The sequence below is a fragment of the Heteronotia binoei genome, chromosome 5 (assembly GCF_032191835.1).
Source record: "Heteronotia binoei isolate CCM8104 ecotype False Entrance Well chromosome 5, APGP_CSIRO_Hbin_v1, whole genome shotgun sequence".
NCBI classification, from domain to species: domain Eukaryota; kingdom Metazoa; phylum Chordata; class Lepidosauria; order Squamata; family Gekkonidae; genus Heteronotia; species Heteronotia binoei.
In genome coordinates this window covers 97,226,409-97,244,793 of record NC_083227.1, presented here as the reverse complement: position 1 = coordinate 97,244,793, position 18,385 = coordinate 97,226,409, and the positions used below count along the sequence as shown (strand labels likewise).

Sequence of the window (18,385 nt, the reverse complement as noted above, 5' to 3'; positions counted from 1 at the left end):
GTCCATGTTAAGTAGTGCCTTACTGTAATGCAGACATTGTTTAAGGTTAAGAGGTTGTCTGTGCAAGAAAAGATCTGCCTCCCTGTGCCTGTGAGTGAGGAATATCATTACCAAGCATAGGTTTGTAGGTCATTAAAGATGAATTGAAGTGACCTTGACCTGGATAGCCCATGCAAACCCAATCTTGTCAAATCTTGGAAGCTAAGCAGGGTTGACTTGCAACTGTTAACATTGTGAGAAGAGAGCAAACCAATATTGTTTGGGTCGAAATAGAGGGCCCAAAAGCAAATTTAACTATGGGAGTTTGTTATCGCCCACCAAATCAAAAGATAAAGAGGACGATTATAATATGATGGAAGGATTAAAGAAAGTGGCTAAACGTAAAAACTATGTCGTAATAGGTGATTTTAACTAACCGCAGATTGATTGGGTCAATACCATATTTTTCGCACCATAAGACGCACTTTTACCCCCCCCAAAAGTGGGGTAAAAAGTGTGTGCGTCTTATGGAGCGAAGGTACCGTACGCACCTTCCTCCGGGGGGGGGGGGATCCGCTGCCTCCGTCCCGGCACTTCCCCGCGCCTGCCTGCCTGGCTCCAGCTCTGACGCTTACAGCAAGCGCCAGGATCGCTCCCTCCGCCCTCCGATCCCAGCGCTTGCTTTAAGCATCAGCGCTGAAGCCAGGAAGGCAAGCAGGGAGAAAGCACGCCGCCCCCTCCACAGCTGGCGCTCGCGAAGTGCTGGGTTTGCGGAGGGGGCGGGTGCTTCCTCTGCCTGGCTTCAGCTGCTCTTACAGCAAGCGCTGGGATCGCAGGGTGGAGGGAGCGATCCCGGCGCTTGCTGTAAGAGCAGCTGAAGCCAGGCAGGCAGGCAGGGGGAAAGCACGCCGCCCCCTCCACAGCCCAGCGCTTTGCAAAGCGCTGGGTTTGCGGAGGGGGCAGGTGCTTCCTCTGCCTGGCTTCAGCTGCTCTTACAGCAAGCGCCGGGATCGCTCCAGGCAGGCAGGGGGAAAGCACGCCGCCCCCTCCACATCCCAGCGCTTTGCGAAGCGCTGGGTTTGCGGAGGGGGCGGGTGCTTCCTCTGCCTGGCTTCAGCTGCTCTTACAGCAAGCGCTGGGAATGCAGGGTGGAGGGAGCGATCCCGGTGCTTGCTGTAAGAGCAGCTGAAGCCAGGCAGGCAGGCAGGGGGAAAGCACGCCGCCCCCTCCACAGCCCAGCGCTTTGCGAAGCGCTGGGTTTGCAGAGGGGGCGGGTGCTTGCTCTGTGCCTGCGTGCCTGGCTGGGAGACAAGCAGCGAGATCGCTCCCTCCGCCCCCATCGCAAACCCAGCACTTCGCAGGGAGCGATCTCGACGCTTGTCTCCCAGCCAGGCACGCAAGCGCGGGGGAAGCACGCTGGCACCTGCTTGCCTGGCTGGGAGACAAGCGACGAGATCGCTCCCTGCGGACTGCTGGGTTTGCGGTGGGGGCGGAGGGAGCGATCTCGCCGCTTGTCTCCCAGCCAGGCACCTGCGTCTAATGGTCCGGAGCGTCCAATGGACCGAAAAATATGGTATGTGTTCAGGTCGAGAGAAAGACACTGAGTTTCTACATGCTCTCAATGACTGTGCTATGGAGCAGATGGTCTCAGAACCTACCAGGGGTGGGGCGATCCTGGATTTGGTCCTAAGTAATGCCCAAGACTTGGTGAGAGATGTAAAAGTGATCGCACCACTTTGGAGCAGTGACCATAACGTTATTGATTTCACCATTTGTATAAATAGGAAGTTGCCCCAAAAGACCATCACAGCCACGTTTAACTTTAAAAGGGGTAAATTCTCTGAGATGAGGAGGCATGTGAAGAGGAAACTGAAAAGAAAGGTAAATACAGTCAAAACCCTTGAGGAAGCTTGGAGGCTATTTAAAACTACAATCCTAGAAGCTCAGATAAAATATATACCACAAGTTAGGAAAGGCACGAACAGGTATAAGAGAAGGCCTGCATGGTTAACAAACAAAGTAATGGAAGCTGTAAAAGGTAAGAAGGACTCCTTTAAGCGGTGGAAAGCCAGTCCAAGTGAGATTAATAAAAGGGAACACAGGCTGTGGCAAATCAAATGCAAGACTGTGATCAGGCAAGCAAAAAAGGACTATGAGGAACATATTGCAAAAAACATAAAGACTAATAATAAAAATTTCTTCAAATATATTAGAAGCAGGAAACCAGCCAGGGAGGCAGTGGGGCCCTTGGATGACCAAGAGGTCAAAGGATTACTGAAGGAGGATAGGGAAATGGCTGAGAGGCTGAATGTATTTTTTGCCTCCATCTTCACTGTGGAAGACGAGAAGTGTTTGCCCACTCCAGAATCACTAATTTTGGAAGAGGTGTTGAAAGACCTGAGTCAGATTGAGGTGACAAGAGAGGAGGTCCTACAACTGATTGACGAATTCAAAACTAATAAGTCACCAGGTCCGGATGGCATACATCCAAGAGTTCTGAAAGAACTCAAAGTTGAACTTGTGGATCTCATGACAAAAATATGTAATCTTTCACTGAAATTTGCCTCTGTTCCTGAGGACTGGAAGGTAACAAATGTCACCCCCGTCTTTAAAAAGGGTTCCAGAAGAGATCCGAGAAATTACAGGCCAGTCAGTCTGACTTCAATACCAGGAAAGATGGAAGAAACCATTATCAAGGTCAGAATGAGTAGGCACATTGATGAACACAGGTTATTGACGAAGACTCAGCATGGGATCTGTAAGGGAAGATCTTGCCTCACTAACCTGTTACACAGTTCTTTGAGGGGGTGAACAAACATGTGGACAAAGGGGACTCAATTTATTTAGACTCAATAGATGTTGTTTACCTTGACTTCCAGAAAGCTTTTGATAAAGTTTCTCATCAAAGGCTCCTTAGTAAGCTCGAGAGTCATGAAGTAAAAGGACAGGTCCTCTTGTGGATCAAAAACTGGCTAATTAATAGGAAGCAGAGAGTGAGTATAAATGGGCAGTCTTCGCAGTGGAGGACGGTAAGCAGTGCAGTGCCACAGGGCTCAGTACTGGGTCCCATTATCTTAAACTTGTTCATAAATGATTTGAAGTTGAGAGTGAGCAGTGAAGTGGCCAAGTTTGCAGATGACACTAAATTGTTCAGGGTGGTGAGAACCAGAGAGGATAGTGAGGCACTCCAAAGGGATCTGTTGAGGCTGGGTGAGTGGGTGTCAACATGGCAAATGAGGTTCAATGTGGCCAAGTGCAAAGTAATGCACATTGGGGCCAAGAATCCCACCTACAAATACAAGTTGATGGGGGTGTGAACTGGCAGAGACTGACCAAGAGATAACTCACTGAAAACGTCGTGGTAGATAACTCACTAAAAACGTCAAGACAGTGTGCGATTGCAATAAAAAAGGCCAATGCCATGCTGGGAATTATTAGGAAGGGAACAGAAAACAAATCAGCCAGTATCATAATGCCTCTGTATAAATTGATGGTGTGGTCTCATATGGAGTACTGTGTGCAATTCTGGTCACCGTACCTCAAAAAGGATATTATAGCATTGGAAAAAGTGCAGAAAAGGGCAACTAGAATGATTAAAGGGTTGGAACACTTTCCCTATGAAGAAAGGTTAAAACGCTTGGGGCTCTTTAGCTTGGAGAAATGTCGACTGCGGGGTAACATGATAGAGGTTTACAAGATTATTCATGGGATGGAGAAAGTAGAGGAAGAAGTTCTTTTCTCCCTTTCTCACAATACAAGAACTCGTGGGCATTCAATGAAATTGCTGAGCAGTCAGGTTAAAACGGATAAAAGGAAGCACTTCTTCACCCAAAGGGTGATTAACGTGGAATTCACTACCACAGGAGGTGGTGGCGGCTACAAGCATAGCCAGCTTCAAGAGGGGATTGGATAAATATGGAGCAGAGGTCCATCAGTGGCTATTAGCCGCAGTGTGTGTGTGTGCGTATATATATATAAACACATACACAACCACACACATACACACATTTTGGCCACTGTGTGATACAGAGTGTTGGACTGGATGGGCCATTGGCCTGACCCAACCTGGCTTCTCTTATGTTCTTATGGTACCTCAGCAGCTGCCAACACCTTTCCTGGTTTACAGAAAGTGGGTGGGGCCAGATAGGGCTGTTGCCCAGCAAGGCTTCTGATCACCCACTGGAGATCTGACTGGCAGTATGCATTGGTAGCAGCTGCCACCATTGGTAGCAGCTGCCACCACAGCAGAAGCAGCATCCCTGCATGACTGGAGGTAAGTTCTAAGTATGCAAGCAAGAAAATGTTTTAAAACAATATGTGCACTTTAAACAGCATCCTGTTAAAAAGAGCTTCTACAAGGTGGGAGTTTAACCAAGGTTTGTGGGCGAAAGAACAAATCATTGTTGTGACTTTTGGTAGGATTCATACAAATCAATTAAGGCTTCACTTGGGAATGCGGAAGTCTTCAATGTCCAAGTCAAAGATGAAGGAGAGTTAGGAGCAGCCATGACCTTTGCATTTGCTCTCCTTATTCTGATAATGAATGCCTGGTCTGCCTCAATCCAGCAACTGAATAAATATCTTACTTTAAGGAAGTATTCAGGAATAAAGATAAATGCCATAAACTCATGTGAATACCCAAAAACTACTGAAAGCTTGACAATCAGTTCAAGGAAATTATTTTAAAAATGGGGGTTAACCATAGTTCAGTTGCCTTGCTGAATAGGGACAGACTTAAGCATATGGTGAAAACCTTGCAATTTTTACAAAACAACTTAATTTCCAGAACATCCCTACACAAGCTGATTCCTGCTAATGCAAGTGAAACACTGGTGTGTCCTTAAAACAATCATTCAATCATAAACAAAATATCTGAAGGCTTCTCATACCATTCTATTCAGTTTTGATAAAAATGATATAATCATTCAACCAAAATGGTCTGCCATACATAGCATCATACCAAAAACAATGGACAAAAATTCACCTTCAAAGAATCATTTCTGGCTCAAGAATCAAAGATATGAGCAGGGTGAAACTTTTTTTAAAAAGCAAAATGGTGCAATTATCTGTTGCCCACCTTGCTAAAAGTTAATGGCATAGTCCTGCTGAAGCCCCCACTCCACTACATCTACATTAGCCCAGTGCAAAAGGGAAGGGGAAACATCATAGGCAGCATAAAAGTGAAAAGTATACATGTAGTCAGAGAGAAGTTACATAGAAACATAGTCAAGGTTGGATCACTCCTGAATTCTCTTACTATGTGGCTCCAAAAAGTTTTGCGCATTGCCAGTTGTTTATTTTGAATGCACTAAAATCTGTATATATAACTTTACTATTAAATATATAAAAGACTCAGAAACCTCTTGATGTGGAGCCTCAAACATGTACATACTTCGTTTTGGCACAAACATGCTAACTTAATCATAAAGTTACTGAACCCACAAAGCACTCTGAGCCCAAATCATCTAAAAATTTACAAAGCACTGCATAAAAGCTAGCTACACATCTTACATAGAATGTAAAGAAGAGTTGCATTTCCATAATCTACTACAGTAAGTTAGAAAAACAAAAGCAAGTTAGTACTACTACTCCCCCTCCCCCCAAGCACTTTCTTAACTCTTTGGTACTATTAGAGTTTGCTCCTTTTTTTATTTGTTACTTGGCAAAGTAAATGACCTAAGAAAAAATTACCAAACCTTTCAGCTCTGTGCAAGGACTCTTAAGGCAGAAATGATGCCTGCTGGGAAAAGGCTGATGTCAGCTCTTAAGAGCTCCCTGCAAGGATAAGGAGGCCTTTGTTTTCAGCTGAACTGTGAAAATGAGAAAATACCTCCAGCCTGACAAACAAGAAACCCACACAACATAGGTCAGGCTTGAGACCTCGGTTTAAAGGGGCAACACTTTGTTAGTGTTACACTTACACTGTAACATCCAGACATTTTCAACATTAATCGGAGTCTGTTTGAGTATAAACTTTAAAAGTGTACAGCCCCACCCCCCAAATTAAGGCAACAATGGCTGTGGGGTATAGGTCCTTCCCATAGCTCACCAAAATGTCTATATAGCATACAAAAATCAAAATCCATAAAAATGACAAAAAAAGGATAAATGCAGGGCTTTTTTTCTGGAAAAAGAGATTTTGGAACTCTCAAGAGGGAAATGAAGGAGAAACACAAGAGTGTCCCTCGTAAACTTTTAAACCTTTTTTGAGAATTTTGTTTCCATTAAGAGGTTCTAGAAGTTTGTTCCACCTTGGTCCCCTAGGGAAAAAAGCCCTGGATAAATGAACAGAAGGGCCAAATCTCATACAAAATATTTCCCATTTAAAAAACTCTATTTGACACAATTAAAGCTTCTGCTTTCTAACCTACCTCAAACAAACAAACACGATAGTTCCAATACACTTTTATCCAACTTGTTTTGTTCAGGAGTGGCAAGGTACGTAACTTTCTTCTTCTCTAATGTTCAGTTTGTTCCTCTGCTTAAGGAGATCTATCTTGAGGCTGAATAAACATTACCAATGAGCAACTTACCACTAAATGTTTATTCAGCAATGTTTATATGTATAAGTTTGGGATAACATAATACAGTATTGCTTGCAATTCACCCTTGAAGACAGTGTAAAACACAGAGGTACTCAAGGAGCAAAGGATTCTAACAATAATAAGTCTTCAAATGCTCTGTTTTATTCAAAAATGTCAGTGAAAAGGATGGTAGCTCCACCTGCTTAAAGTACTTTAGGTAACTTTATCTGAAGATGAAAGATTAACACACAATGGAAATTCCTACTTCTTACACTAACTAAAGCTTACACAGGCAGACTAAAAAGGATGATTTCAGATGATTTCAGTATTCCACGAACAGCCTTAAGGACTAAATTACTGCACAAGATTTTGCAAGCTAGAGTCTATTTCATCCGGTACGTGAATGTTACACTGAATTACTAAATTCCTATAAACAGAAGAAAGGTGGTCCAATGATACTATAGAATAAGGATAAAAGGCCCAGCAATCCAATAGACTGATGTGTTTACATTGCTATGCAGACCAGTGGATACAAGATCCAGTTTTATACGTTTTTCTAAAAATCAGAGCAGACCTCTCCCAATTGGTGAGGAACTACGAAAGTAACGAGAATAATGAATACGAAGCTTTCAGAGAGGACTGCTACCTTCCCTCGTGAGATAGCTACTAATATTCCATTAACCCTGCAGGATCTATTGTAATAATGACACAGTTAGACTACCCATAATAATGGAGTGTCCCTATGCTAAATACTATAATTTAAAAACACAGAAGGGTTTTTTTTTTACTCTTTGTCACCAAGACATTTTAGTTTTAAAAATCATCTACCTTATCAGTGATGTCATTAAGCAATGACTACAACTTTTCCACATTGCTTAAGAACATAAAGACATTAAAATAAACATTACATACAGCCAGGGCTTTTTTGTAGAAAAAGCCCAGCAGGAATTCATTAGCATATTAAGCCATACTCCCTGACATCACCATGGTTTCACACAGGCTTTTTTTGGTAGAAAAAGCCCAGCATCAACTCATTTGCATATTAGGCCACACCCCCTGACACCAAGCCAGGTGGAACTGCTACCATGCCAGCCAGAACTGCGTGCCTGTACATTCCTGCTAAAAAAAAAAGCCCTGCATACAGCTCAACTGCATCCAAACATAACACTGTCCAAACAATTCTATGCACAATGCTTTGTTACTGTGCTTTTAAAATTTTCAAACACTTTTAAAAAGGTGGGTTTAACTAATGGTTTGATGAAACTCTGCACAAAACAAACCTGGAAAAATCAAACCTCTCCCTTCCATATTCCACCCATGAGAAAATACATACTACTGTCTTTGTACATGTTTGCTCTACTTCATGAATTTGTTTAAACTTCAACCCAAAGTTGAAAGATAATTTTTTAGGAATCATCATTGGGATTCTACCATGGTTTCCAGAAAAGTAAATTTAAACTTTCATCCTACTCTGGCAATTCAAACTTCAAATGTTTTATAGGCTATGAAGCATAAAATGGATTTTTTGTTAAAAGTGCATTTTATTCCATTATTTATGTAAATTAAGATGTAATGATTTTTCTTTGCTGCTCAAAATCGATACTTGTGCTAAATTCCCCCATCTAATGCTTTCTCGTTTTTATTTCACAACTTTTCCCTCACAAGTATCCCAGTTATCAGTATAAGGAGTGATTAGAAATGGTTAACTCAACATAAACACTGCATGTAAAACATACACACAGAGTTCTCAGCCTTTCCGTTTTGTTTTTATTGCGTTGGTACGAGAACCCTTATTCGTAATAAATTCCTGGACTATAGTCTGCAAGCTTCTGACTAACGCTGCTGTGATTTATTAGAGGATAAAGTGCCCCAGTCCACATCTTATGACTGAACACAACACTCCAAAGCTGAGTGGAATGTGTGGAATGTGGAGTGCTTCTTGAGCTGAGGCAGCAGGGAACAGTATACAGTTAGTTATCAAGCTGGCTCTGACTGAAACACTGCAATCACTTCCTCTAGTAAGGAATGAAAGGAATTCTCTCAGTTTCTACTTCATGCCAACCATAGCAGCATTCCTAGGAATGATAACACAAAATAGATGGAAACAGTCTCCCCCCCTTTCCAGCAACTCATATTTTACCTGAACAGCAAAAATACCCTTGTTGCCAAATGAAAATGAAAGCACATAACTAGAGTTTTGCGTTTGTAGACGGACCAGCTGCTCGAATATAGTCTGGGAAGCAGCTGTTTCTAAATTTCCTAGCATTTTTCCCTCAGGCAGGGAGACTTTAAGGCAGGGGTGTCAAACTCTCCACCTGAGGGCCAAATCAGGCCCTTGGAGAGCTCCTATCAGGCCTCCAAGCAACTGGCTGTCGTCTGCTTCCTTCTCCCTATCTCTTGCTTTCTTCTGTATCACAGCTTGCTTTGCAAGGTTTGCTCAATCGCACAGGAAGTACAGAGCAAAACCTTTCACAATTGGCTGAGGCTCCTCCCTTGGGGAGGAATGGGGGGAAATGCAGAGCTTTTTTCTCAATCACAAAGCAGAACTGAGCTAAGCCTCTCTTCCTTTTATTGGCTGAAGCTCCCCCCCCCCCCTCCTGGTCACCTGAAATCTTCCTTTGCTCAGTTCCCTGGATCTCATGGGAGAAATACAAAGAAAGCACCTTTAAGATCAAGAAGTGCTAATGTTTTAAGCACATTTTAAGGTGTTTTTTTTTAAACTGTGTTTGTCTCCTTTATAAAGTTTATATATCTGCTACCTAATCTTAAATAGGTACACACATGGCCTGGCCTGGCCTGACATGGACTGGCCCAACCTGACATGGCCTGGCCCAAGAAGGTTTCATTTATGTCAGATCCGGCCCTCATAACAAATGAGTTCAACACCCCTGCTTTACGGCATAGGAGATTACTGCAAGGAAAAGTTAAAGGGAATACAAATGGTATTTTTAAATATACTTCCTGTCAGCAGAAGTTAAGCTAAAGAGGAAAACATGGTTCTAGACAACCATTTTCTTTTCTGTACATTTCTTCTTCCCTTTGTCAGGAATGAAAGAAGCTCAGCCTGTCTCAAGTAATGATTTAAAAATACATTATTTTCAACTTGATATATAAGAATTCAAACAAAAAATGGTCGTAACACATTGGACTGTCACATCGACCTCTGTGTGCAATATATATCCTGATATGTCACATGATGCAACTAGACATTACAGAAGTCACAGGGCTGCCACTCAAAACAGAATCCCTGTGTCAAGTTACCCTCTCTCCCAGCTTATCTGTGGTAGCATTATGACACTGAACATTTTCTCTTGCCACATCACTGAAAATGGAGGCAAAAGGAGGACATTTGGTAAGCATAACTACATATTAAACAGGGAGAATTTGACAAGTGAATGCCATTTTGCTGGGAGTCTTTTCACGTCTTTCATATTTCTTTAGACATTTTAAAGAATAAAACCTAGGCACTTTTAAATAAAAATGAACATTAATTAGCTGACACAAATGCCAAAACATCCAAAGAAAAACAGAAGACTTACAGATGGGGACTGAACATTCGACTCATTTTTGAGACATGTTCATTTTCACAGTCTAAGTCATCATCTCCTTGATCCATGCTGAACTTCCTCTTGCAGGGACTGATAGGGGGTGGCCCTGTCCTATGGTTGGTTACACCACTGGATACTGGCAATGATTGCATCCTGGGTTCCCCTCTTAGAGCAGCTTCACCTAAAAGGTGTAGAAGAGGTAAAAAAAAAAATTAAAAGGGATACAAGCAAAAAATATCCTATGAAACCCTTAAAACAATTGTTCAAAATAGCAACAGGAAGTGTTGTTGTGCCTGCTTGAATCATTTTAGAATGTGGTTAGAAGTGGAACATTCATTTAAAAAAATTAAGACATGACTGCTACAATCCAAACGCTTGTTAAAACAGAAATAATTGGACTACAACAGCAGTTGAGTAAAAAGAGTAGGGAAGAACAGTTGAAGCGCCTCAGGTGCCCTTAAGGACTAAACTGAAATACAATCTTGACAGCATTTTTATTGGCAGACATTCCATTTTTCATCAGCTTCAAACAATAATTTAATGATCGACATATTTTGGTTTTTTCTTGTTCTTGTTCATTCTCCATCAACTCAATCCAATATTAAGAGCGCAACAGATGCGTCTGAAAGGAAGTATTAGAAAAGTGTATCTTGAACCAGTATAATTTCCGTAATTAAAGTTCAAGCTCTTTTGGTCATAATAGTATTTACTTCCAGTAACTTTACAGTTTAAGCACAATCAGTGGAGGTATTCCATGTATTTCATTCAAAGAAAGATTCTAACAGGAAGCAATATAAACAAATCATCCCATCTATACAGTGTGCTGTAAGACAATCATATGAAAGATCTGTGTAAAGTACCAACTGGCCATAATGATAATTTTAATGACAAATTTTATTTTGAATGCAAATTTGAAAAGAGCAATAAAAAGCACACGGGTAAGCAAATAAAAAACTTCACAATTTAAGAAAACCCTTGAATTATCAAAGGCCTTTTCCACACCATACTATGTGCCTGTGGGTCAGTCTTGCTAGAAGCAGTTTTTTTCCTGCTTCCTCACAGCATTGTGGCACAGTTGCGTGCCTGCTGTGTTTTCCATGGGCTTTCTCCTGTCTTTCCCAAACCTGCTTTGCTGCAAAGCTTTTGATTGCTGCTGTGTGGATGAAAAAATCTGGGTATTCCCAATAATGCCCACACGGCACCCATTTTCACTGCCCCAATCCTATGGTGGTCACACCGCCCTGCCTCCAGGGGGTTCTTTGCTTTTGAAATCAGCAATTGACTATTGTTATAACATTTCAAAAATGTGTGTTGTGTGTCAGGTTCTCTGAATTTTCAGTTTTAAGTTTTTTAAGTCAGTCTCTTTTGTCAATGTGCTTATAAGGGAAAAGGGTGGATCTCTGCAGTGAAAGAGGCAAGAGGCTGACTTTTTTAAAAATGAAAGCTGGGAATTCGGAGAACTTTATGCATTGTTGTTGTTGTAATAATAGTAGTAATATTTGACTGCTATTAAAAAAAAATCTGGAGAAACAACCCTTGTGCCATGAGGGAGATCCTCACTACTGCTGGGAACAACAGAACTGAAACAGCAGGGGGAGGGGAACTTGCCATATGTAAGCCCCATTGCCACTGTGCTGCATCTGTAGCTGCAGCAGTAATGGTGAAACTACACAAGCATGTCCTTGTGCAGGAAACAAAATATTTAATGTAGTCCTGGATGACTATTGCTGGAGATGATGCCAAAGTCATCATGAGAGTCTTGTAAGGGCCAGGCCAGGCCACGACTGCAGGTGGGTATTATTTGAATCTTGACCTGGCAAGTGTAGTCTCTACCTCAGAATACCTACAGTTAGTGGTAAGAGCTGGAAACAAGCCATTCATTGCAAATTTATATCAGGTCTAAGCTCTGGACTTCCATACCAATAGCTAATCACAGGAGCTGTTTTACACCCCTATTTTCTTCTCTATGAAGAGACTGTTGAGGGCTCACATGAATTTATATTCACACACAGAGCTCACAATAACTTATTAGTCTAGGTCCCAGATCCTGAGTTTTCCAGTTCAAGCCCTAAGTATTCGGTAGCTAACAGCACAGTGCCCTGAGCATGGGCATTCCATTCTGCAGTATGGCTAAAAGCTGTTGATAGAACTATCCTCCATGAAATGAGTTATTTTTAAAGTTTCTCACCATTTCTTAATTATGAGATGTATGTGGAAAAATAGGCTCTCTGATCTCTATGGACATACAGTCACCCAATTTTACTGGATGACCCTTAATTTTATCATCATGTGAAAATTTCCCCTTGGCCCTCTTCTGATTTTACAGACCCCTATTATGTACCCCCAAACTGCATCCCCAAAATTTGCCCAACTGGAAAGGTGCAGCCCCTTGATAATCTTTAAGATTACAATGGGAGGCCAGGGTAGTATGGTGGTTATTGTCAGACTAGGATCTAGGAGACCAAGGTCTGAATCCCTACTTTGCCATGAAAGCCTACTGAAAAACTGTGGGGCAGCAGGGGATAAATGAAACAAAATTTTCAATCTTATCCTTTCTAAGATGGGACAGCCAGAATTTACATAATGCGCTGCATGCAGTCAGACCACAAATGTCCTTTTAAAATTAAATTTCTATCCTGCCTTTCCCACTTGTTACCTAATTTCATTTATAGCTTATATGTTTAAAAATATATAGTACAAGAATTATTATGCTACATTCTTGAGTTAATTTTAAATCAAGTAGTCATAAGCACATATTACAGCATTTACTCACAAATGCCGTACAATTGTTTCCATATTCTCAATGAGTCCAAAGCAACGGTTTAGCCTCCCCTCTGTGAGATAGGATCAGATAAGAGATGATGGACTTATCACTGCATTTATTTAAGAATTTGTGATGTTTAAACACAAAAAGCAGCCAATTCAACAGAGTACATACAATAGTATTAATAACACCATCATGTGTAGGCTGGCCTCTTAAAAATACTTCCAAGTCAAATGAAGCTATAGGACACCTCAAGCCAGTGGCATCCCCTGAAGTGCATCCTCAATAAACAAACTATCACCTGATTGGCTTTTCCCAAAACAATTACACCAGGACAAGAGAAGTCCACTTTTGTCCTACCTAACAAGGTAGGGCTCTCACCTCTTTCATATTCAGACACGTAGGCCTGAAAGCCTCCAAAAGTCCCACAAACTCAACTCACAGGTAAAAGGATTCCCTCACCCAAAAAGCCAGAACACAGGAACAGTAAATTAAGTTAATGGGCACTAGATTCAGGATGGTGAAAATACTTCCTTAATTAATGAATGATTTGATTGTGAAATTCACAGCCATTGGCAATAATGATAGTATACGAGTAGATGACTTCAAAAGAGGGTTAAGACAGATCCATGGAGGATAGATCCATCAGTGGCTGTTGGCCAGGATAAATAAAAGGAACTTCCATATACAGAAGCAGAAAACCTTGAATAACAGTTTGACTACAAAACTTACAAGGTTTCAAATCTGGTTATGCAACTATGTAGGGCTTTTTTTCTGGAAAAAGAGGTGCCAAATCTCAAGAGGGAAATGAAGGAGAAACACAAAGGTGCCCCTCATGAACTTTTAAACATTTTTTGAGAATTTTGTCTCCACAAAAAGGTTCCAGAATTCCGTTCCGCTGTATTCCCCCAGAAAGAAGCTCTGCAACTAAGTTTCTTTAACTAAACGTAATCAACCAATGAAACCAAACCCAGTACCCAAGTTTCATGACACACATACTACATGCTCAGCTTTCTTTCTTCAAAGGTTTACATTTAAAGAGGATCCTTCCCCTCTTTAATGGCCTGAAACTAGAATAATGCACAAGAAAAAGTATATTAGTAGCATTAGTAGCATATCATTAGTAGCATATCATATTAGTAGCATAAGAAAGTAATTGTGTCTACTGCCAGGTATTTTCATTTCCTAGCTGACATATTATATAAAAAATAGATTTGTTTACTATAAGCAACAAATGCTATTTTGTTGGGAAAGGAACCACCAGGGACTCATCACCAGTATGTTTACAAGTAAAAAATAAACATTTATTAATTTAGCAGGCAAGATATAAACTAGCAAATACACTGTGGCCTATTAAACACACCACAAACCATAACTTCTCTTCAGAACTCTGGCACTAAAGCTGAACTGTAACTTTCCACCTGAACACTAAAACCAAAAGCTGTATGCTCCGTAGTCACCCAGGCACTCTGAAGTCAAACATACAGACATCCTGCTGCGTTAACCCACAAATTAAGATTAACTATGATTATGACTGACTATTTCTCCCTCACCATCCACCCTTTTCTTTAGGAGTAAAAAAAAAAAAAAAGATTTATAACGCTTAATGTTACAAATCTGTAAAAATACATAGTTGTATTTTTTATAAATCTTTAATGTTTTCCAGTTGAAATAAATTCCCAAGATTAGTACAGAGACATGAAAATCAAGTTGTGCTGAATGTACACAAATGTAAGAGTCACAAATAGGAAAGTTCTTGGCAATTCAAAATCTCACACAACTCTACACAAAAATTAAGAGGGCTTAATAAAGAAGGGGTTTACATTTTGTAGCTCATGTACTCCCAACCATATTATAAAATTACAACAGCAATTCTTTTAGTTTAGCAGATCTAATCAGTTATTCTCAAACTGTAAGAGGCAGTCCCTTCAATTTTAGAATATTGTTATATACTCTGAGACCCCAACTGGCACCTACTTCAAAAGATGACGTCTTAGTCACTTGATGCAGGAAAAACTTCCTAAAATTCAGGGGTGTTGAACTCATTTGTTATGAGGGCTGGATCTGACATAAATGGGACCAGAAGAGAGCCAAAAGTGGTTTCCAATACAGGCCATAAAAGCAAAGGGATCCATTTGGCCACCTACCCCACACAGCAGCCTATGTACTTCTGATTTGCTACCCATCTGAATCTAAGACACTGTGCAGTAACCTAACAATTATGCCAAATGCAAGAAAAGAGGTTTGCCAGTAGTGGGGCTTGGATCATATTTTCCTGACAGCAAATCTAATGCCATTTCAGGAGACACTTTTAGAAAGCACACCTGTCCACAATATGCAGCAGTTTATCTGTCAAGAGCTTTACCACTCCCTTCCTGCTGTACACACACCAATGCAGCCAGCTTCTACTAGTCCAGGGGTAGCCAAACTGTGACTTGGGAGCCACATGTGGCTCACACACATTGTGTGGCTCTCGAAGTCCACACTACCCTGTCAGCTAGCTTGGAGAATGCATTTAATGTTAAGGTTACTTTCTTTCTACCTCTCCCCCATCTATTCCTTCCTTCCTTCCTTGTGGCTCTCAAGCATCCGACATTTATTCTATGCGGCTCTTAAATTAAAGCAAGTTTGGCCACTCTTCTACAAGTCCCATTTTACAGAGGCAAAAACTGAGGCAAGCAGTTAGGTTAAGACAACACTGAGTCCACAGGAGAGATAGGCAAACTTGGAAACGCTGCCCATTAAAATTATCTGATCCCACAATGCACTGATGGTTCTAAGAGGAGCAATACCTCTTGGGTCACTTTCTCCAGCACTTTTGGATACAAAAGTGAGCCCTACCTACGAATCTCAAAGACAGTAAGAGAGCTTCTAGCCTAGCTCTTTGCTGAATGTGCTAGTTTTCCCCTTAACAGGGATTGTATTCAAGAGAAGGGAACTCTGAACAAAATACTCTCTCCTCTGCAAATAGAAGTGACATGGTGCAGGCGTTTGCCTCAGGAGTCTCAACACCTCCCTGTGTTTACAGGGACAGATCAGGGTGCCACACAGCCAGAATTAGCTGCGAGACTATGGGAAGACGCAGTCAAGGGCTTTTCCACTCAGCAAAAGTCCAGCCACAGGACAGCAAAGCAGCTGGTTCTTTTTCTTGAGCAGAAACAGGAAAAAGAAGCTGGGTTGGACTGGGGATGGAAACAAAAGCAAGCAGGAGATTTCTGGGGATCACACCTGCAGTTCTTCACTCAGAAAATGATCCTGGAGTACAAACACCAATGCAGCCCTACTGACCTGCCAACTCTTGCCTTGCAAACAAACACCTCATTTTGAACTGCTTTGCCAGATCAGCCCTTCTCTCCTTCCTCCCAAAGGGAAGCTCTGCCTTTCTGATCCACCTGCCAGGTGGAGGCTTTCCCAAAGAAAGAATTAAATGCCCCTTCTTTCCCCTGCCCCACAGACACACTTATCAGTTCTTTGGAAAGGGAAGTATGTGCAGGTGCTGAATTTTGGAAAGATCACTGAAATTGAGGGACTTTTGTGAGTAAGCAGGCATAAAATCTATACTGTGTGTAGGAGGGAGACCGCTATGTTTTCACAGTGGGGGAGGGGGAGAGCAGGTGTCACTGGGGGTGGGAGGTGTGAATTTCCTGCATTGTGCAGGGTGTTGGACTAGATGATCCTGGAGGTACCTTCCAACTCTATGATTCTATGATCAACCTTGCGATTTCAGCCCTCGTGCCAAGGAGGACAAAGCTCCTTTAACAGAGGCAGGTGTGCTGCTCTTCTCCTGGTTGAACAAGCAAAGACAACTCATGCACTCAAGCTCTCCCTATTTACCACTTTCAAGACATCTGCACATGCTTTAAAACTATTCTTCCTGTTCTTGAGTTCAGCTTTTCTCCCTCCCCCCTCTTGACACCAATAGAGGGACAAAGAAATTTAGCTATGCATGCACATACTCTCCTCAATCTCCATACATTTTTTGGCAAAAAAAGAGAGAGAGGGGAAAAACAGGTGTGTATGCATGGCATTCCCTTTTCTTTTAGATTTAAAGGATACTTCTGTACATGTTTAATCCGCAGAACAAAGTTTGAGCCCAGTAGCTATTTAATGGGAGGAGGCATGGGGGTGGAGGAGGGGGAGTGTTCAAGCCATGAGCCAGATTAAAGCCCTGGGCAGCCCAGATCAGGCCTGTACACCGTATGTTTGACAACCCTGTCCTACATCATACTACTTCTGTGCCACACAGCCAGAATTAGCTGTGCTTTCAGCACTACTTCTGTGCTGAAAGTCTCCTTTGAAGTCTTCTGATACTTGAATAAAAACAAATAGGAATGCCCATTATCAATCTAGAAGAAATTAAAAAGTGTCTAGTGCCACTGAATAAAATCTCCCACCACACCCTGTCAATTAAATGCCATGCAACTATTTGTTTCAAAAACAGTACTAAACAGTTAAATACTCAATGTAGCAATCCATATAAGTTACTACTTATATTCCCCCTGCCAAAAAAAAATATCATCTGGATTTTTGTTCAAAGAGAATAAACACTAAAAAACTCAAAGCTGCTTTAGACTTTTCTGCTAAACTACAACCAACTGAATATGCAAATTGCTTCTGCATTTGTATGGCAGAATTTCTACTAATTTTCAAAGGTGTGCTTTCACAGGCTGCAGATACAAATACAGCCTATTCAAGTTTCCTTTCCAGCATTTCAAGACTATTTGATTGCTATTTCTGTTATATATGAAAACCCCTCCCAAGGCAAAGAGAAGGAGGGCAGCTTCACATACAGAACAAAGTAAGATATCCCAGCATGTGTATCTCATTCTCTCATATGCAGCTTTTGAAGCCTTTCACTCTTTGCAGCAATCAAGTTTCAGAAAGGGACAGAAAAACCACAGCTCAGACTACCAAAACAAAATACTATTTCTCACATTGCATTTGTCTCTCTCTGTCTGACCACATTCTATGGTAACCAGACTGACATCATCCCATTGGCAAGGTAACCCTCTGATAAAACAAATGTACTTTTTAAAAAAAATCCCCAGGGCCATAGCCCAAAGTCTTCCAAATTCATTACTGTACAGGCCTGTGTCTAGCCTACAACAGAATCACACACATCACGAATGCATATTCATTGCACCACTTAGAATGCCTCTCTTTGTTTCAGCAAGCAGCTGGGTTGGGGCACAGTATATCTGCATCTCTCAAATAGCTCAGCTTATAGCTCTATTCATCAACTTCCCCACCCCCCAAAGATCTGGAATGTTAGGCAACATGAAGTATAAACAAGATAATCAGAGATAACAATGTGATGTATTGTCTGAGTATAGTAATAGTAACAGATCAGCACAGCGATTCACTTACAAGTTTACTGAATAAGAAGTCCATGTAGTCCAGATTTAGAAAGTTTCAAATAAACACATTTTAAACCCTGTATTTCTTCTCTTTGTCTGCCATGACTGCTATGCATTTGAGGTGAAATAATATGGATACATTCATTTTGTCAGAAGTTATAATAACTTGAAGGTTTTTCTCCACCTCAAAAAAAATTTTTTTAAAAAAATCCT

General features: G+C 41.3%; 1 protein-coding gene across 3 annotated transcripts in view; it reads right to left on the bottom strand.

Annotated features, from left to right (window-relative positions):
- VGLL4 (vestigial like family member 4) overlaps positions 1-18,385 on the bottom strand; it is a 163,350-nt gene that overhangs the window by 50,164 nt on the left and 94,801 nt on the right. For 2 of the 3 annotated variants that reach the window (XM_060239873.1, XM_060239872.1), the window contains one exon: positions 10,043-10,232. The exons of the other annotated variant lie outside the window; for it this stretch is intronic. In XM_060239873.1, the coding sequence (XP_060095856.1) occupies positions 10,043-10,232 (190 nt within the window). The remainder of the gene's footprint in view (positions 1-10,042; positions 10,233-18,385) is intronic. 3 annotated transcript variants of the gene reach the window in all.